The sequence below is a fragment of the Rattus rattus genome, chromosome 2 (assembly GCF_011064425.1).
Source record: "Rattus rattus isolate New Zealand chromosome 2, Rrattus_CSIRO_v1, whole genome shotgun sequence".
NCBI classification, from domain to species: domain Eukaryota; kingdom Metazoa; phylum Chordata; class Mammalia; order Rodentia; family Muridae; genus Rattus; species Rattus rattus.
Genome location: NC_046155.1, coordinates 8,532,184 through 8,553,529, shown reverse-complemented (window position 1 = coordinate 8,553,529; position 21,346 = coordinate 8,532,184). Strand labels below are relative to the sequence as shown.

Genomic DNA, 21,346 nt, shown 5'->3' with positions numbered 1-21,346 from the left:
TTCCTGGTACCAACTTTTCTGTTGCTGTGATTAAGCAAAAGAATAAAAAACAACAACAACAAAAACATAATCAAAGGCGACTGAAGGAGGGCAGTGCTTATTTTTGTTTATTGTTCCCGAGGAATAAGAGTCCATCGTGGCAGGACAGCGGAGCAGCAACTGGCAGACACAGTGGTGGGAACAGGATGCTAAGAACTCACTTCTTCTGTGGCAAGCATGAATCAGAGAGCGCAAATTGGAAATGGTGCAAAGATAGAATCTTTCAGAGCCCATCCCCAGTGACACATTTCTTCCAGCAAGGCTGCACCTCCTACACCTTCTCAGTGCCACTAACTGGGGACCAAGTGTTCAAATACCTGAATCTATGATGGAAATTTCTAATTAAAACCACCACACGTGTCTTTCTAGGCCTGGTGTTCTAGACCTAGAATAGAGACAGACAAAAAGTACATAGAAGATATTATGAATACCATTCAGTAAAGATGTGATACATAAATATATAATATGTAAATGTATATGATGTATAATCATAGATACATGTGATATACAAAATATGGTAAATGTCTATATGATACAATGTTGTCATAGATGGTATTTATTAACTCTATCAGTTCTTAATAGGACCCGGCCAGCCCCCCAGTAATCAACACTGAGTCCTACTAGATTTATTTAATCAGCCTTAGCACAGTTACTGGGTGGCTAGTCTAGTCTAGTCTAGTCTAGTCTTCTATGCTACACTGTCTATTTCTCAGCTGTGCTCCCCAGTCATTGTTGTTTCAGTCTCGCCTGGGTTATTTCTGTCCCCCCAGTTTGTCCTCAGGGGGCATTTCACACGGCCACATTCTCCTGGTGCACAATGTGTAATGGAGACCTCCTGTTCAATCTGTCTTCTTCCTCCTTCTCCCTCCTTTTTCTTTTCCTTGTGATCCCTACCTTCAACCCCCATCCAGGTGACTGAAACATAGCAGCCCTAGACCCAACAATACAAAAACAAAATGCAGTAAATATATAGGACATCATACACTAAATGTATGTATGAAGCACAAAATAAATAGGTGTGTGATATATCAAGTGCATGTGCAATACACAAGCAAGTTACAGTGTGACACGCAGACACATGTGATAGATTAACACACAGTATAAGTGTATGCAAGAAGACTGGGAAAATTGAGAAGACACAGAATGTTGTAGGATATTTGATCACACTGTGAACCCCAAGATCGTGTTATTTACTGGGAAAAAAAACTGTTTTAATTGTGGTGTGGCTCAGTCTTAGCATACACCTTTAATCCCTCTGGAATGCATATGTGCCCTTAGTATACACCTGTAACCCCAAACAATGAGGATAAAGTTAGTTTGTAGAAGGAAACACTCAAGTTTGAAAGTGATGTCTAATTGAGTGGCAGACAAAGTGATGGATAGGAGAAAGATTTGACAGAATAGGATATGCCCCAACACTCACAGGAAGACAGAGGAAAGAGAAGCTACTTAAGAGGCAGTACATAAGAGAGAGGGCAATTTTACTGAAACAGTTGTACAGAGACAGGCGCAGAGAGAGAACAAGCAGGTAAAGACAGAGTCAGAGAATGAGAAGGAGACAGAAGATTAGAACATATTGTCATAGTTATTATAGGGCCATGGCAAGTAACTCAGGAGAGGCCAAGTGAGAAGCCAGACTGAATCAGTCAGTTTGTTGAAAAATGAGTCAGAACAGTTGAGTTGAACCAGCCAGCCAGAGTCAGAAAGAACCAGGAAAGGGGTTAGTCTCAGCAGCAAGTCTCAGAGGCTGAAAACATTCTAGGCCTAGAATAGACTGTATGGAGGCTAGAAGATTCCAGGACTAGGCCTGGGTTAACAGACAGAGGGAGTGAGCCTTGTAGAAAACAAATATATCAGAGGAGATAAAAGTTACTTTTACAATGAAAAGGGAAAGGGGGGGTTGGGGATTTAGCTCAGTGGTAGAGCACTTGCCTAGCAAGCTCAAGGCCCTGGGTTCAGTCTCCAGCTCTGAAAAAAAGAAAAAAAAAAAAAAAAAAAGAAAAGGGAAAGAGAATTCAAGGTCTAGTTTGTATTTTTTATGTGTTGAGAGTTAAGTCTTGGGGCTGGAGAGATGGCTCAGTGGTTAAGAGTCAAGTCTTTCCTCTTTTTGGTTTTTTGAGACAGGGTCTATGTGACCTTGGCTGTCCTCGAATTCATGATGTAGATCAGGGTGGTCTTGAACTCACAGAGATTCACCAGCTTCTGCCTCCCAAGTGCTGAGATAAAAGGGGTGAGCCACCACCTCCTAGCTTTGTTTTTTTGTTTTTAAAGCAGGATATCATATAACCCCAAGTTGACTTCCAAATCACTTTGTAGATGACCTTAAACTTCTGATCTTCCTCTACCTCTTCAGCATTGTGATTACAAAGTGTCATGGTGGGTTGGGGATTTACCTCAGTGGTAGAGCGCTTGCCTAGCAAGCGCAAGGCCCTGGGTTAGGTTCCCAGCTCCGAAAAAAAAGAAAAAAAAAAAAAAAAAAAAAACAACTAAGTGTCATGGTGTGGTTTATACAGTGCTGTAGAGCAAACCCATGGTTTTCCACATGCTATGTAACCAGCCTGTTTGTGGTCCCTTGTTTTGTTTGGAAGACAAGTCCTCACTATGTGGCTCTGGTTGTCCTAGAACTCATTCTGTAGACCAGGCTGGCCTGAAACTCACATAGATCTAGCAGCCTCTGCCTCCCTAGTGCTGGGATTAAAGGTGTGGCCTGGGACACTATGCCAGGCTCCTGTGACTTTCGAATTTAACTGTGTTAAAATTCATCTCTCATCCATAAATCTGAACAGCATACCTCATAAAACAACTTAAAAACTCATTTACAAAAGGAAATTCTTTGAGAGAATTAGTAAACCAACTCATGCCATTTTATTTAATGTTTAAACTTTATTTAATCTTTAACTTTTGTTTTCAGCCTGGCTGTATCCTTTGAGCATTGTAATTTCAAAAGCTACAAAATCATACATAGCTAATGTGAGTGCTAACTGAGAATTTGGAGTTCCTGTTTCTGGGTTCTTTTTTTTTTTTCTCCATCTTTATTAAATTGGGTATTTCTTATTTACATTTCGATTGTTATTCCCTTTCCCGGTTTCCAGGCCAACATCCCCCTAACCCTCCCTTTCCCCTTCTATATAGGTGTTCCCCTCCCCATCCTCCCCCCATTACCGCCCTCCCCACAACAATCACATTCACTGGGGGTTCAGTCTTGGCAGGACCAAGGGCTTCCCCTTCCACTGGTGCTCTTACTAGGCTATTCATTGCTACCTATGTAGTTGGACCCAGGGTCAGTCCATGTATAGTCTTTGGATAGTGGCTTAGTCCCTGGAAGCTCTGGTTGGTTGGCATTGTTGTTCATATGGGGTCTCAAGCCCCCTGTTTCTGGGTTCTTAGCCTCCTTAAAAATAGACTCTGAAGGGAGCTAGAGAACAATTTGGCATGGAATTTTGAGAGAAAGTCAACAGAGGAAGTGTATTAGTCAGGGTTCTTCAGAGGAACAGCATATATAGAATGATATTAGAATTAATATATAATGAATACACTCATTATATATTCTAGATAGAATATAATGTATCATTGTTATAATTATTGTTTATTTATTTATTTATTTATTTATTTATTTGAGTAGCCACCTATCCATACCTTCCTAAATAGTTGCACCAACTGGGATTCAAGTGTTCAAATATCCAAGTTTATGAGGCATACATTCCTCATTAAAACCACCACACCTCCCTCCTGGAGATAATATAGATGATATACAAACATCATCCAGTAAATATGTGATACATAAATATATAGTATGCAAATGTATGTGATGTTTATGAATGATTCCTGTACCTGTAGGTGTTCACCACGTGTTATGTATCATGACCATGTTCAACAATGGTTCTCTTCTAACGGAGAGGCCAAGAATCTCCTAACTGTTCGGTCCTTGAGGCTGCATGTCCCAGCTGGTTTTTCAGTCCATGTTGGAATCCCAAAGAAGCAGGATCTAATACCAACTAATTGCCAGGTCCTTTGGAGGCTGCCGTCAGAAGGAGTGCTTCAGATTTAAAGTGGGTCTTCTTACCTCAAATATCCCAGATTCAGGATGGGTCTCCCACTTCGAAGGATTCAGTCTGGAAAACCCTTCACAGTCATACCCAATTGCTTGGGTTTTAGTTGATTCCAGATTGACCAAACTGGCAACCAAGATTAGCTATCACAATGGGCAAGCTGTAAATCTTACAAGAAAACAGAGATGGAGAAAAGGAGAATAAGTTGATCCTTTTTGTCTTAGGGTCTAAGAAAGCTGGCAGGTTCAGTAATGGAGGTCAGACAAGTAAGCTAAGGGGATTCGAATAGGGGCAGATGGGAGGTGCATGACTTCAGCAAAAGAGTGGGCACATCCAGAGAGGCAAACGAGGAGAGTGTTCACTTAAATGGAAGGCCAATGAGACTACTTGGTGGGAAAAGCACTTGCTGCCAAGTCTTCCCATCTGAGTTAGATCCCTGGAACCCACATGGTGGCAGAATTAAACCAACCCCCACCGGTTGTCTTCCGTGTTATGAAAGCACATAAGTGCTTACCCTAGCCCAAAACACACTAAACAAATGTAGCTAAGAAGTTTGGTTTCTTTAAAAACCCAGTTATGTTACATGAATATAGTTTTGTTTTAATCCCAGGTGTGGGATAATAAGCTACTTTACAGCAGGCGACTATGATTTGTCTCATGCACTAGGAGGAGCATGATTTTTTTCTTCCCCAGCTGCAGAGTTTATGTTTGAATTCTGGGAACTCTTGAGAGGGTACCAATGCCTGAGCCAGGGGCCGGGGAGTGCTCTGGGGAGAATCTGGTTCCTGTTGTTGTGGATTGGCAAGTGATCATGACCAAAGATGAGAGGAGGAAGTTGGAGGTATCCTGACACGAAGACTAGGCTTGCCCCAAGGAACCTGACACCCCCTTTAACCTTTTTCTCCTACCTGGTGTTGGGGGTTGGAAGGATTAGGGTGGAACAAGAGTCGAAAGGGTGGAAGATATAAGAACCCAATAAAGTAGCCAAAAACCAGTGCCAACGAATAAATAACTGTAGTAAAAATATTTAAAAAATCCCGTGTGGGGTTCCCACACACCTTTGACCATTTATATTCCCAGATGAAAGACACACACAGCCTTTATTTTTTTTTTTTTTTTTTCGGAGCTGAGGACCAACTTTATAGTTTTAATATGCCCTAGGCAGCACAGTAGCCGGCAGCTGCCTGCCCTCCATGCTGTTAGACTCTGCCTTCCTATCAATAACCCCAAATTATCACTTCCTGCACTTCGTTGTTCCATCTGGACTACTCTTAGCTCCAATCGGCCAGCCCACATGGCCACTTTCTCTTGGCCTTTAGCCCATGGCGGCTCAGGTTCTCCCCCTGCAGGTTCTTCTTCTTCCATGGCTACTTCCTCCTTTTCTCTCTTCTCCCCTCCTCATGGTCTCCTCTCTCTAAGCCGGAGAAAACCCCAACCCCACCTACTACTCTTCTTCCTAGCTATTGGCTACCAGCATCTTTATTCACCAATCAGAATTAACTTGGGGGTAGTGTCCCAGGGGCTACATGCAAACTCCAGGTTTTGGGGGGAACCACACTTAGTATTACAATAGACAGTAAAAAACAAAACCTCAACAAATAAATAAACAAATTTTTAATAAAAACGGGGCCAGCAAAATGACTCAGTGGGTAAAGGAGCTTGCTACCAAGACTGGTGCTCTGAGTTTGATCCCTGGGATCCACACAGTGGAAGGAAAGAACTGACCCATGAAAGTTGTCCTCTTGTTAGAAATAACAACTTCCTGGTCAAAAGGATAGAACCTACAGTCATGGTGGAGACAAAGCATTGTGGCTGAGTGTGTCATTCTTCTGTCAGACCCGGGAACAGCAGGCTCACCTTAAGCTAGGAGACTGGATAAATAAGTCACGTAATGGTGTCTCAGTTAGGGTTTTATTGCTGTGAATGGACACCATGACCAATGTAAGTTTTATAAAGGGTAACATTTAATTGGGGCTGGCTTACAGGTTCAGAGGTTCAGTCCATTATCATCAAGGGAGGAGCATGGCAGTGTCCAGGCAGGAATGGTGCAGGAGGAGCTGAGTTCTACATCTTCACCCAAAGAAGCCAGGAACAGACTGAGCATCCCCAGGCAGCTAGGAGGAGGGTCTCCAAGCCCACCCCCACAGTGACTTTTTCGGGGCTCCAACAGGAAGCAAGCGCTCTACCACTGAGCCAAATCCACCCCTTCATTAATAGTGCCATTTATAAACTATTTTTTTTTTTTTTTTTTTTTTTTTTTTTTTTTTTTTTTTCCCTGGGCCAGGCAGCTCTACCACTGATAAATCCCCCAACCCGAAGTCACACCTTCTAAAACCATGGGCCAACATGCAAACCATCACATTCTCCCAGGCCTCCTTTGCCTTGTTTAAACACAAGAGTCTATGAAGGCCATACCTAAACTTAGCATAATAAAAAAGTACATTTAGTTCAACTTCCAAAGTCCCCTTAGTCTATAGCAGTATCAACAATGTTAAAAGTCTAAAGTTCAAAGTCTCTTCCAAGATCCATCCATTCACTTAACTGTAATCCCTGAATTAAGACAGGCAACCAGCTGGGCAGACTCCGGACTCTGCACCTTCATGTCTGATGTCAAAGCGTTCTTCAGATCTCCAACTTCTTTATCATCTTTGTTGACTGCAACAAACTTCTTTCTCCTGGGCTGGTTCCACTCCCTGTCAGCAGCTTTCCTCAGCAGATAGGCGGTGACTCTGGCATCTTTAGTATCTTTGGGTCTCCAAGGCAGCTTCAATATTATTGTTTCAATGTCTGGGATCCACGCATGATCCTCCAAAGGGCTGGCTTTGAAAGATCCCCGTTTGATATTAGTGCAGCCATTTCTTAAGAATGAGAATCTTTAAAGCTGGCCCTTGCTTAGCCCCTAGATGTTAGACAATAGACCAGAAAGTACAGAAAGCACATTCCCACCCACTCTCTAGGAAGCTGCTGGACCATAAGAACAGATGGTATAGAATATATTTACTCCAGGACAATTACAAGACAAGAAACATCTCTGAGAAGCTAACTGACCACTATAGAAGTGAGATGTCCTTGGTACTGAATGCAGCTGTGCTGACATAGCTATAGCTTTGTCCTAGGAACTCCAGAAGAGAAACACCTGCCAAGACAGATATCCTTGGTCCTTGTCCTGGGAACCCCAGGATAAGAAAACATATATCAAGCCAGACGTCCTTGGTACTGAAATAGTTGCATTGACGTGGTTACGGCCTTATCCCAGGAATTCCAGGACGAGAAACATCTGCCTAGTTATCCTTGGCACCGAAATAGCTGAGCTAATGAAACTGTGTAACCTTAAATGACTACTTAACTGTACATTTCCGTTGTCTCTTCACATCCCTCCTGCGTGAGGACCATGTTGAGCCCCAATGCATTGGTATCCCAAGTAAACCTCTTGTTTTTACATCAGGATTGAGTCCCGTGTGTTCGTGGGGTGGTAAGTGTCCTCAGGACTGGAGCGAGAGTCTCCTCTGTCTGAGAGTCTTTCAGCTTCACTTCTCCAGCTCTGCCCTCTGTAGCAGTTTAACTCCAGGTTGGTCCACACTCCACTGTTGCTGTTGTTCTTGGTGGTCATCCCATGGTACTGGCGTCTCCAGTACATTGGGGTCTTCCTTTGCATCTAGGCTTCACCAATAGCCTGTCCTAGGCTCTCTTCATGGTGCGAAGCCTCAACTCCTTTGCCTGACCCCTTCAGTCCTGGGCCATCAATTGCAACTGAGGGTACACCTTCACCAGGGGCCTTCTACAGCTTCCCACAGTGCCCAGCCTCAGCTGCTCTTCATGACCCCTTCATGCCTTCAAAACCAGTACCACCTGGGTGATGCTTACACATTACCAAGTCCAGCCACAGCACGAGGTACAACATCTCTGAAACACAGCTCTTAAAAACATTTCCCAGAAGATTTCACCTCAGTGATGCTCATCTTTCTTAGCTCCAGCTAACCAGCATCAATGGTCCCAGGAGTCTCCTTCTCTTGCATATAAAGCCAGAGGCAAACGACGGAACCTGCTGAGTTCTGCGGCTTGCAGGAGCTGGAACATGGCCCCCTTGTTCGATTACGTTATCACTAGCTTCCTCTTTTCTAATTCTCTCACTGCCTAAGCTTGGCTGTCCTGGATCTTGCTCTGTAGATTGACCTTGAATTTAGAGATCTGTACGCCTGTCTCCTGGGATTAAAGGTTTGTACTAAGTTGCCTACAGCTAATTTAGCTGGGTGGGATCTTGCCCCAAGGTCATTACTCCCTTAATTCAATTCAATATCCTTGAACACAGAATTCAGCACCATTTCATTTCCCGGTGTCCCTTTAATACTGGAACCATATATTTTCTATTTTTCTGTTTTCAACTTCCCCTTTTTCATTAAAATGCTCTTCATGAGACTTAACCAAAGAACGAAATCTACGATGGGCTTTTCTGAGACTTCCTTTGTCAATTTAATTAGTCTGAGTCTTTTCACCTTAGCCTCAGGCTGACTCTTCAGACAAGGGCAAAAAGCAGTCACGTTCTTCACCAAAACACCACAAAAGCAGTCTCTACAGCACATACGAAAATTCTTCTCCTCTGAAACCTCTTGGGCTAGGCCTGCACAATTCAAATCACTCTCAGTAACAAAGACTTCCGAGTTCCTACTAAAATAGCCCACGAAGCCCCATTTAAAGCATTCTACTGCTTTCCAAATCCAAAGTCCCAACATCCACATTCTTCCAAACAAAAGGCCTTCCAGCAAAACCCCAGTCCCTGGTACTAACTTCTGTCTTATTGCTGTGAACAGACACCATGACCAATGTAAGCTTTATAAAGGACAACATTTAATTGGGCTGGCTTACAGGTTCAGAGATTCAGTCCATTATCATCAATCATCAATTATCATGGCAGCATCACAGCATCCAAGCAGGCATGGTGCAGGAGGAGCTGAGTTCTACATCTTCACCCAAAGGAAGCCAGGAACAGACTGAGCATCCCCAGGCAGCTAGAAGGAGGGTCTCCAAGCCCACCCCCACAGTGACACACTTCCTCCAACAAAGCTACACCTTCTAATAGTGCCACTCCCTGGGCCAAGCATATGCAAACCATCACAATGGGATACTGTACTTTTCCTCCACAGAATCCCTATCCCCAGTGCCATAACTTAGAGTCATGTCAGTCCAATCTTCTGAATTATTGAGAAAAGCACAGCGACTTTCCTTTTTCTTTCTTCTATCTCTATTTTTGTTTGTCTTTTGAGACAGAGGTTCTCTGTATAGCCCCTGGTTGTTCTAGAACTTGCTCTGTGGATGAGGCCAGCCTTTAACTCACAAAGATTTACCTGCCTCTGCATCCCAAGTGCCAGGATAAAAGGCACGCGCCACCACTGCCTGGTTCCTTCTCTTTTATAAGCATATTTTCCTTAATACTTTGGGCTTCCAACACAAACACGCAACATTTTGGACTTTCTCTAAAGCCTCCTACCCTGCCCCATGGCTGCTCGTTACCATGGCTTTCTTCCCTTCTCTCCGCCAACCTCCTCCTTTGATAGCTGCTACGGTTTGCAGCTGGCCTGACCTGGGGTGTTCTCTTCAATTCTAGTCAAAGTGTCTTCAAGCTTCCATTTCTGTCTATTTTTAGATTCTTTTATTACTGAGACCAAGAAAGACAAAAGCTGGAGAGTTGGCAGAGTGTAACCACAGTGTAATGTAAGGATCCATGGTATTCTGGCAGAGGACCTAGGTTCAGTTTCCAGAACCCACCTGGTGACTCAAAAGCATCTGTGACTCAAGTTCCAGAGGATTCAACGTCCTCTCCTGGCCTCCTCAGGCACCAGGCATGAAAGCGGTGCACAGACACACGTGCAGGCAAAACACTCAGACACATAAAGTAAACTGGAAATAAAACTTTAAAAAATGTTTAAAAAAAAAAAAAGAACCCCAAAGGGACCCTGACTCCCCTGTATCACTCTGACCTCTACTTTAGCACTGTGGCACATACATGTCGGTGCCAGCACCGACACAGTACCGAGAATCGGGCGAAAGCCTACGGGATGAAAGAAACACACATACACACACACAGGTTATCGTGTCAAGCCAGGAGAGGAAGAGAAGAAGAGAGGAAGAGAGGAAGAGAGGAAGAGAGAGAGAGAGAGAGAGAGAGAGAGAGAGTGTGTGTGTGAGAGAGAGAGAGAGAGGAGCGGAAGAGGAAGAGTGAGAGTCTTCTGTAGCTTTATTCACCACTTATATACCCAAGTCTCCAGGTAGAACATATCTGGGAAGCACAGTGGGAAACCCTGGCTCGTGACTAATGACTTCGGTAACAAAAGACCGGCTAGGAGACCTGAATTAATTAGGGAGAAATCCGAGAAGACCAGCCTAAATCTCAAGGATAAAGGCTGAGGAAGCAAAAGGCAGAAGTAAATTGAGCACCACCCAGGTGTGGTCCAGGTGTGTCAGTTCCACATGCATCAGCCCGGCTCAGCAGAGATCATGCAGTGGAGACACCGGTGGTCTTTTCTTCCTGTGCCGTATAGAGGCCTCTGTCCAACAATCCCATGACTTTAACTGTGGCCATGCAGTTACAAAGCGGCCAGGCCCAAATCCAATATGGCTCACTACACATACACATAATAAATAAAAGTAAAATCAGGCAAGAGACGACCCAGGAGACAAGAGCACTTGCTGCTCTTCCAGAAGATCTGGTTTGGTTTGATTCCCAGCATCTTCAGTGTGGCTAACAAGCATCTATTTCTCCAGTCCCAGAGAATCTGATGCCTTCTTCTGACCTTCATGGGTACTGAACACACGCAGGGCACAGACATACATGTAGTCGAAACATTCATACCCATAAAATAAAATCTCAGACAGAAATAGAAATCTCTCCCTACCAGGGATACCACAGCTACTACAAGTAGCACGGACCCAAGGTAAGAGTAGATCTCATCCCTCTTCGAATGTGAGGGTGCAGTAAAGAGACTGTAAGTAAAGCTACATGCTTGAAAGGGGGAAAGTTTGTTCCACGGTGCCAAGGCTATCTCTTGGGAAAGCAGAGAGGATGGGGTAAGGGGAGGCATACATCTCGAGGGTTATAAGAAAATGCATACCTTTGAGGAAGGGAGCCTGTGAGCTCAGGTGACTGAAATATATAACAAGTACTTTGTGAGTAGGGATTGAGGGACCCTAGAAGCTAGCATAGTCCTTAATATACTAATAGGGACCACAAGCATATGTTAATGGAAGAGTTGTAGGTTCTTTTTATCCAAGTAAGGAGTGCCTTTTAGCAAGCAAGAGCTGTCTTCTCAAGTCCCTGAGAGAATACTAGTTTTTGTCTAAATGGTCAGACTTTGGGAAAAGGAATTTCTTGGCACCTGACAGGAGGAGGACATTGCAGAAAGTCACGACTAGTCAAGATGCAGAGTATAACTGTTGGATACACAGTTCTGACTGCACTTAAGGCTCAGGATACATCAAGGAACAGGGCCTGGGAGGGGTTTGTAAGAGCCTGAAGACCAAGGCGTCTGCTGTGAAATTGTACATTCTTGCTGGTTTGGGGGAGCTACACCCAGGAAATCTCAGCCTAAAGACCCGCACAATTTCAACCATTTGCTATGAAGGATAACACCAGGAAGTGGGCCCATGCCATGGTATGCATGCCCCTGTGTAATTATGCCACGCAACAGATCTGGTATAAAGGAAGTTTATTGGGAGAAGGGAGAGGAGTGAAGACCTGGAGCAGGGGTAGAGGCAGACAAGTGGGCAGGCAGGCAGACATACAGACATGGAGGGGCAGGCAGAGAAGGACAGAAAGGTGAAGAGAGAGAGACTGTCAAGGAACACATGGGAACAGAAAGGTGGGAAGGAACACACACACACACACACACACACACACACACACAGAGAGAGAGAGAGAGAGAGAGAGAGAGAGAGAGAGAGAGAGAAATACACACACACACACACACACACACACATGGGGTTGGGGGGAGGAAGTCTATCACCTGGCAGTGCTGGCCTTTGCTAGGTCCCTGGGAGGAGCCTAGTGGAAGCTAACACAGTTGACATCCAAATGTAGCTAGAGAAAGCTCATGGGGCCCCTCCCCTAGAGGAGAGCTACAATCAGTTAACTATTGCAGAAGGAGGGAGAATTGGTCTCCCCAAGGGATGAGCCTCTTTTAGACCTGAGCGGGGGCAGGGGCAGGGGGTGAGGGGACAAACAATTCCTGAGTGTCCAATTAAAGCAAGCTGTATTTACAACTGGCCAGCTGGCTGTCTCTCCTGAAGTCAGGATTTCAGAGAGCAGCCCCTTACTGGCTTTTGAGGTTCCTTTTATGGAGAAGGGTTACTGTTGATGGAAAACAGATGTCGGGATAATTGGCTGTTAGAAAGGAGGCCATAAAAACAAATACAAGAAAACATCATGTGGAAAGAGAGTCATCAAGGTATCTAGGAAGACATTCTTGTAAGGCAAAAGGACAGTCATATCATAGCCAGGCAAAGGAGCGGGCCATGGTTTGCAGGATACATTCGACTTAAGAAACAGAAACTATTCTTGTGAAATACTTAATGACAATGTATAATGTGGCTCTTTGACATCAGTGTGGCATTTGTTTTGGTTTTACAGCTCCTAGTGGTGTTTCAATACCAAGTGGTCAGACCCACAAACATATACTCAAATGCAACACTGAACAGACTCAAAGATTGTGTATTTATTCATTTATATGTATATGTAACAACAAGGGTTAAAGGGGGCCCTGGGGCTGGAGGGATGGCTCAGCAGTTAAGAGCACTGGCCGTTCTTCTTCTGGAGGTCCCGAATTCAATTCTCAGCAACCACATGGCAGCTCACAACCATTTACAGTAAGCTCTGATGCTCTCGTCCAGCATGGAGGTGCACATACAGATAGAGCAGTCATATACAAATTAAAAAACTCTTTTAAAAGAGAGGTCCTGTGAATGTGGACGGGACTAATATGGGAGGAGTAGGAAGGAATGATGTAATTCTGTCTTAATTAAATCAAAATAAACAGTGCCCAGTGTAGTGTGCACATCTTTAACCCCAGCACTGAGGAGGCAGAAGTAGGTCGGATCTCTGTGAGTTTGTGGCCAGCTTGGTTTGCATAGCAAGTTCCGGGCCAACCACTCAAAAGTAAGATAAAACATAAAGACAGAATCATTTCCCTAACTAGGAAAGGTCCGTGAGCTGAGGAAAAGTCTAAAGAGCATTCGGCTGTAGGCCTTTACACAGCACCCACCTCTCTCCTGTTTGTATGAGGTAGGCTTTTCTTACCGGTGTTCTGATCCTTAAATGCCCAGTGTCCTTTCTAGTCACTAAACGTCACTATAGAGTGGGATCTCAGGTCTCTCCCACCCTTGCATACATCTTAGACCCAAAGTTCAACCAACCCCTATTCCTATTGCGTGGTCTCTTCCCCAGAGACCTTGACAGTTTCCCAGGTTCCGCTGGACTCAGCCCCGCCCACCTGCCACGCGGCGGGGCCACTTCTTCTTCCTCCCGCCGGGGGCAGCTCGCACCCACAGAACTTCCTTACACCCGGGCCTGGTTTTGGAGAAGGCAGAGGTGAGCTACAAAAACATCCCGTACCCTCTTCCCCAACCCGGCCTCACCCTCTTTCTTCACCAAGTACTCTGAACTCCTTTTCGTCCCTTTATTCTCTAGCCTCTCATCCTGACAACCCGCCACCCTCCTCTCCGGGCCTACCCCCTCCACCCCCGCCATCCCCGCCACCCCCACCCCCAAACCCCACCCCCGCCCACACACAGGCTTCCTCTTTCCATTTCCTGAGAAGTTCTGCTCCTCCCCTGTTACGACTTCTTCCCGCCCCCCTCCCCTATCGTCGTCCTCTCCTCCCCAATCCCAACAGCTCTCCTTGCTGTCCCTCTCCAAATCTCCGGGTTCTTCTTCCTCCACCATCTGGTCCCAAACCTCCCTGAGGATTTAGGGCCAGCACAGAACTCCCTGTTTCTCTCTCAGTTCTTCTTACTTCAGGAAGCCGGGTCAGGACTTCACAGGAGGGAGGTCTGCTGCGGGTGTTGAGAGAACTTGTTTACAGAGTTCCTGGCAGCCTTCTTGATTTAGGAATGTTCTTGGCACAACCCTTTGGGTAGCTACCCAGCTAGCCCCTCACTCCCCCTCATCGTCTGTGGGGATTGGCCAAGTTTGAGGGTTTACTGTCAGTCTGCAGAGGGAAGTCCCCGCTAGTCACTGTTAACTCATCTCCAGGCCACCTGAACTGTGACAACTTACCATGGACTGCTCTGAAGATGATCCCACCAGATTCAGTGCCGACTGTTTGCCCAGTGACCCCAGGCTCTGGGCCACTGTAACGAACTCATACCTAGGTACACGTATATATCATGACACCATCCATATAAACGGCGTGTACAATGGAGCTGGAGGGGACACTCACCGGGCAATTCTGCCCAGCCCCCTCAATGTCCATCTGGAAGCCCCTGCAGGAACAGAGCAGCTGACAGAGACCTTTACCCTGGACACCAACACAGGTTAGCTGTCACCGGTCCGTGCCAAGCTATTGCTCTGAGCAAGAGAGACTCCTCGCTTGTCCATGAAGTAGAGAAAGGGGCCACAAACGCCAGTATATGACTCAGGCCTGTAACCTTGCAACGGGTACTCGGAAGGTTGGGGCAGGAAGATGGAGAGTCGGAGCTCGGCCTCCAGTACACACCAAGAGCCATCTCAAAAATAAGTAAAACAAATGAGCTTTAATTTAAGGAAGAAAAAAAAAAACCATGAAAAAGCTGCCTCCCAAGATGAGGCCTCCGTGGTTGGTCTTGCTTTCTTTTTATCTGGGTGGGCTCACTACATGCAGCCTGAGATCTGGAAGACCCCGCTCCCAGCCCAGGAAGGTTGTGGTCTCTGTGGTATTGAGAATCTATCTGATTTTCCCCAACCCTCCCCTAGGTTCCTTCCTCCACACCCTGGAAAGCTCCAGCTTTCGGGCTTCGCAATGCATCTATGCTCACCGTGTATTACCCCATGTACTGGTCTTCAGTGTGTCCATCGCACGCTTGACCACAGGGAACGAGCCCATCACAGTGCCGCTACGAGCAGACTTCTCTCCAGAAAGCCCAGACCTGGACCTACATGTGGGGCCTGACTTCCAGGGACTCCGGTAAGGAATACCTGGGTAAATCTATGTAGCCCAGAGAGAGGGTCCTTTAAGACTCAGCTATACCTTTGCAGGTACCTGCATGGCCACACACTCATCCCTGAGCACCCTGGAGAGCCACGGCAGGAAGTGCACATGCTATGGGTGCCAGTTCCCCCAGCCTTGACCCTTGGAGAAGATGAGAAAGACAGGACCTGGGAGTTTGTGACCGTTGTGGGCAGCAGCCAGGCTGAAGCCCAGGGCTGCTATGCTGAGGCCCTACAGCTGCAGACCAGGGGCGTTCTGTATACAATCCACGCAGACACCTGGGGCCAGCTCTGGGCAGGCTGTGGCCTGGATGTAGCTGGGCCCCTGGCCCTGCGCCAGGCCCTTCGTGGGTCTCTCTACTACCTGTTCAGTGAGCTTCCCCAGCCTGGCACTCAAGGATCCATCAGCCATGGGCTTAGCCCTGGAGGCCTCTCCAATGGGAGTCAGGAGGAATGCTACTGGGGCCATATCTTCTGGGATCAGGTACATCCTACCCTGCACTGGTTACACGGGGAGAGCTGCGTGCAAAGATTGTGGGTATTGCCTTTGCACTAGCTGAGATCAAGACCAAACATGGGAGCTCTAGATGGGAGGGCTTCCTGGAAGAGATGGTTTCTCAGAAGGGTGTGTGGGAATGTGGTAGAAAAGAGTGGTCCAGTTTAGAGCAACAGACGGTGCAAAGACAGAAGGTATATGCAACATGTGAAGGCAGAGAAGGAGCATCACAGGAGGCCAAGACCAGAGCCTCAGAGTGAGCCAGGTGCAAGCCTGGAGCTTGTTAAAGGACTGAAAACCGCCATAGAGACTTTGTAGAGGAATGATACAAGTAGAGATACAGACTGGAAAGGTCTGTGACTGCCTGCCAGGAGTAGCTGGGTGCAGGGAAGCAAGTGCTGAAGCATATGGAGTTCAGTGGCCACTGCCCAAGGGAGTAGTGAAAGAGACTCAAGGACACTCCCACATCTGACACCCTGTGATGTGTGCACAGTGGCCCATTCGACAGATGAAACCAAAGAAAGCTGAGGTCAGGCAGCCACAGAGCAGGCTCTCTCTAGAGGCCTGATGCAAACTAGTGCCCATGAGCGTCTCCTGATTCTGCCTGGACTGAGGAGCAGAACTCCTGGGCTGTCTAGGCTGGAAAGATAACACTGGAGTGGACAAGCTAGGGAGGCCCCAGGTGGATCTGAGTGAGCATGAAATGAGGGACTGAGAGAGGCGAAGGGATGGCCAGAGGGTAGGAAGGAGGAAGCCCCTAGCTGCCTGCTTTGCTGTATATTGGTTAGAAGCCTTGGCAGGGTAGAACAAGGGAATAAGGGAGGGAGAAGGTATGGACTTCTGTTTACCCCAAACGGTTCATCTCTCAGGACCTCTGGATGTTCCCAAATATTTTGATGTTCCACCCAGAGGCTGCCAGGGCCATCCTAGAGTACCGAATCCGTACGTTGGGAGGAGCTCTGAAGAATGCCCAAAACCTGGGCTACCAGGTAATGAATGGGGCCTGAGTACCACCCCATAAGCCCTCACCCCAAAGTCTCCCAGTGCCATTCAGTGGCCGCAAGAGCCCCATACCTCCTCTTCCCCCCATAAAGGATTGCCCCTCTGGTAGGGCCAGACTGCCCTCTCCCCAGATCAAGACCTGACCATCCCATCTTCTTTCCTCACAGGGAGCCAAGTTTGCCTGGGAGAGTGCAGGCACTGGCCTGGAAGTTTGCCCGGAGGACATTTATGGGACCCAGGAGATCCACATCAATGGAGCTGTGGTGTTGGCCTTTCAGCTGTACTACTATTACACTCAGGTGAGGCACTGTCCGATGTGTGCCCCTGCACCTCATGGGATCACACTCCACCCCAAGGCCCTAGGAAGCTGTGTGAAGAGGGACTTTAGAAGCCAGGCATGGCTTTCTCTGTGTCCCTGCATAGCGGCTCTCTCCTATGCCTGGTCTTTTGCACTGTTCTCACTCTACAGGACCTGCAGCTCTTCCAAGAGGATGGTGGCTGGGATGTGGTCAGTTCTGTGGCTGAGTTTTGGTGCAGCCGTGTAGAATGGAGCTCCCAGGACAAGATGTACCACTTGAAAGGTGAGGACAGGCTCACCATGGGCTTACCGTGGAAGGGCGTGTCCTGAGCTCCCACACTAACTCTCATGTGGCCCCGTGTGCCCAGGAGTCATGCCCCCTGATGAGTACCATTCAGGAGTCAACAACTCTGTGTACACCAATGTCCTGGTCCAGAACAGGTCAGACATAAAACGTCCCCTTTCACTTACCCTTAGCCCCCGCACAGCAGTGAGGGCCCAGTCAGAAGCCATGCAACTGTGGTTTGTTCCCCCTCCAGCCTGCGCTTTGCTGCTGCTTTGGCCGAGGACTTGGGTTTGCCTGTCCCCAAACAGTGGCTGGAGGTAGCCGATAGGATCAAGATACCATTTGACTCTGAGAAGAAGTTCCACCCCGAGTTTGATGGCTATGAGCGTGGTGAGTGCTGCTGAATCCTCCAAAGGCCCTCTGCTTGGTCAAACCCCCACACTCACCCTGACACGCTCTCATCTCTGACCCACAACCCTATCCTTAGCCTGCTGCCCCTTCCCCCAAATCAGGAGAAGAAGTGAAGCAGGCAGATGTTGTGCTCCTGGGATACCCAGTCCCCTTTCCCCTGAGACCTGACATTCGAAGGAAAAACTTGGAGACTTACGAGGCTGTGACATCGCCCCGGGGCCCTGCCATGACCTGGGTGAGGAGCCTGAAGGGGGAGTCTCGCCCCACAGTCCTCACCTTCCTTCCCACATAGCGAGTCTGACTGCTTCCTATTTGAATTCTGACCTCAGAGCATGTTTGCTGTGGGCTGGATGGAACTGAAGGACCCCTCAAGGGCTCAGGTCCACCTGAACAGGAGTTTCGCCAATGTCACTGAGCCCTTCAAGGTCAGCCTGGCTCCTACCCTCCACCCACTGCCTCAATCTTCTCCCGCTGTGGTAGTCTCAGCAGGGTAAGGGTCTTGCCTGACCCTAGGGTAATAGCCTCAGGTGACAGCCGCTCTTGCTGCCTGTAGGTGTGGACGGAGAATGCAGATGGGTCCGGTGCAGTGAACTTCTTAACAGGCATGGGGGGCTTCCTGCAGGCAGCACTCTTCGGGTGCACAGGATTCAGGTGAGTACAGTGACCAGACTCGGATTCCCACTTGTCCCAGCCTCTTTACACGCTCTCCCCACAGGATCACTGCGGCAGGTGTGACCTTTGACCCCCTGTGTCCCGACCTGGTCTCCAAAGTCTCTGTCTCTGGTGTCTCCTACCTGGGGAACAAGCTCAACTTCGCCTTTTCCAAGGACTTGGTGATACTTGAGGTCACAGCCCATGCAGAGCCCGGAGCGCCCCTGCTCGAAGCTGAGCTGTGGCCGTCGCTGGCCCGGCTTACCCTGTCACCAGGTAGGAAGAAGCCTTTGGGCATGTGATCCAGGTGTCTTGGTCCATGCCCTCAAGGATTAACCCTCTCTCTTGCAGGACAGAAGGTCTCTTTTCCCCATACAGCTGGCCGGATACAGAGGTCAACCTCCATAGCTGCCCAGAAATTCATCTGAGTTTCCTGATAGGAGTTTTGACATTAGAATTCTTTCCGTACCTCTGGGACACTTTCCTGCCCTCAGCTGCATCCCCAATCCCACAGTCTTTCAATCTGGATCCTGCCCTCATCCAGCAAGTTTACAGTGTGTTCCCTCTGTCCCTTCCCCTCCCCACTTCCTCTTCTCACCCTCTCCAATCCTGGGCTATCTAGAGCCTCATACATCCTTTGCTTTGGGCTGACCCTAGCACCCTACCCCTTAGCACCCCCACCTTCCTGTCTCTCTAGGCCTTAACTTCCTTGTTCACACCTCTGGTCTCTGGAATATTCTGGTCAATGGGCTGGGTTTCCACCCAGCATCACCAGCAAGCGAGTGAGTCATGGAGCCAGGGGCTTAGCTACACTAACCAAGAGCTTCCTGTGACGGGGAGTTGGCACCAGGTATGGCTAGCCAAGTGCTCAAGGGCTTGTGGCTTTGAACTTCCTAGTTTCTGATTTCTCTTCACGTCAGATGTATCTAGCGTAGTGGGCTAGGGTAAGAACTGTCCCTAAGCACGCAGCCTGTGAGAAGGAAGGGAGTGTTATCAGAGAACAGAGTAGATGAACATCAGAGTGGCGGCCAGAGGAACTGGGGTTACATGGACAGGGTTCCAGGCCCGAGTCCTGGCCATCAGTGCCGAGAAGCAGGCTTCACTCCTGGTTCTTAGTCTTTCTCCAGAACAAGGTTCATAGCCTAGGACCATGATCCTGGTAAAAACCTGTGCCCCGATACCAAGCCAACTTGGCTAATTAAAGTCAGTGCTGGCAAAGGCTGAAGTCAGAATGTGTGATGGATTTATGGACCTTTGCACCGGGGGCTGAGTGCTGATGTGATTTCAAAGCCTAGGGGCAAGGTGGGGCCCTGGTGTCTCCCTCCACCTTCTTTAGGGTGGGCCATGAGCTACCCAGGCAAAAGCGAATGCTCATCTGTTGCCTCAGACAGGAGGACATGAGCATTGGCAGGTTGCCTGGTGGCACTGCACTTAAAGAATAGAAGTAGCCCGGTGCCTGTGTGCGCATACCATCTGTGTGTGTGTGGTCACTTCTGTGCATGTAGTATGGTAAGCTTCTAGGGCCGTGGAGGGTGACAGAGCCTGCAGGCTGGCATAACTGATCGGGTCGGTCTAGCCTAGCAGCCTGAAGCAAGGGAAGCTGCTGCCCCACTGACTGGCCACACACTCTGTTCTTAGCACTGAGGCACAAACTAGACAATCCCTCATTCTATGTGGTGGCTGGCAAAATATCCCATGTTTGGGGACATCTACTCAGGAACACAGACGTTCCTGTAGCCAGTGGGAATTGACCTTGTGACCTAGACCAGCGGCTCATGCAGCATACTATTTCCATCTTTTTCTTAGCACAGCTACACACTGTCCCTGTCTCTGGTCCATAATAGGTCTAGTGACCAGCACTAGCTTCCTCCCCAGCTCCAAACACACACAGGGCAGCAAAAGGCCTTATCTCCTAGGGTTGGCTTGGACACTGTCAGTAGCTAGGAGCTCCTGAGGGCCAGCTGTTGGCTACAGGCATGGAACAGGATGAGGGACTACCTAAAGTCTCCAAGTAGGGCAGCTAGGCAGAGACCTCCGTGGAAGCCAGGGCATGTGACACACAGAGGGAAGTGACGTGAGAGCATTCACTTAGTACCACTGCCTTTCTGCCTCTGACCATGTGTGAGTGAAAGAAAATGTGGGAATCAGGCTGTAAACGTCTGTGTGGGTGATGTTTCTGTCCTCTTCGAGTCCAGTATCCAGTCCCACATAGGAAATGGATCCTGCCTACCTCCCCCCACAGTCCTTACTGACCTGGGAGGGAAGAAGACCACTGTGGCATATGAGGAGTCAGGGCACACCCTCACATGTTCTGGGACACAGCCCATCAAACCACAGGGCAGTCGCAATCAAAGGCCCAAGTTCCCGAACTTCATCCTAAAATACTTAGGCTCCCCCACCCCAGAAGCCACAGGCTGCTAAGCAAAAGCAGTAATCGGGCAGCAAGCAGACGGGATAAGATGACTGGGGTTGGTTGGGGATTTAGCTCAGTGGTAGAGCGCTTGCCTAGGGCGCAAGGCCCTGGGTTGGGTCCCCAGCTCCGGAAAAAAAAAAAAAAAAAAAAAAAAAAAAAAAAAAAAAAAAAGATGACTGGGGTTTGGCCAGATGATTTGGTGCTGGGGCTCCCTACACAACTACCACCAGGAAGGAGGAGCCCACACGTTTCTGGAATCTGCCACTTTTAATCGTGAACGGAGGCTCGGCCTGGTAAGTGGGGAAAAGGGGCAAAGCCAGGCACCGAGGACCCTCCAAGTTAGAGGTTTAAGTCTGAGGGATCTGAGTGGGTCAGCATCGAATACACATGGTGGACAAAGAGGGTGGCCTCTGAGGTTATGGTTGGGCAGGGATCGAGGTGCTATAGTAAGCTGTAACTCCCAAGAGCTGGTGTTGGGCACAGCTGACCTGGCATGGTTGTCGTTGGTTCAGGACAGGCTCAGAACTC

General features: G+C 48.0%; 1 protein-coding gene across 2 annotated transcripts; it reads left to right on the top strand.

The window, feature by feature from the left end:
- Window positions 1-14,320: 14,320 nt before the first annotated feature.
- Pgghg (protein-glucosylgalactosylhydroxylysine glucosidase) lies at window positions 14,321-19,630 on the top strand. 2 transcript variants are annotated; one of them, XM_032891508.1, is made up of 13 exons: window positions 14,321-14,609; window positions 15,028-15,238; window positions 15,310-15,745; window positions 16,627-16,746; window positions 16,927-17,058; window positions 17,229-17,340; window positions 17,426-17,498; window positions 17,597-17,733; window positions 17,856-17,989; window positions 18,084-18,179; window positions 18,308-18,405; window positions 18,470-18,681; window positions 18,762-19,630. In XM_032891508.1, the coding sequence occupies exons 1-13, from the start codon at window positions 14,354-14,356 to the stop codon at window positions 19,025-19,027; spliced, it is 2,283 nt and encodes a 760-aa protein (XP_032747399.1). In that variant the 5' UTR covers window positions 14,321-14,353; the 3' UTR covers window positions 19,028-19,630. The 2 variants fall into 2 exon arrangements, with proteins under 2 accessions (XP_032747399.1, XP_032747400.1); XM_032891509.1 differs by having other exon boundaries at window positions 18,757-18,930.
- The last annotated feature ends 1,716 nt before the right edge of the window (window positions 19,631-21,346 follow it).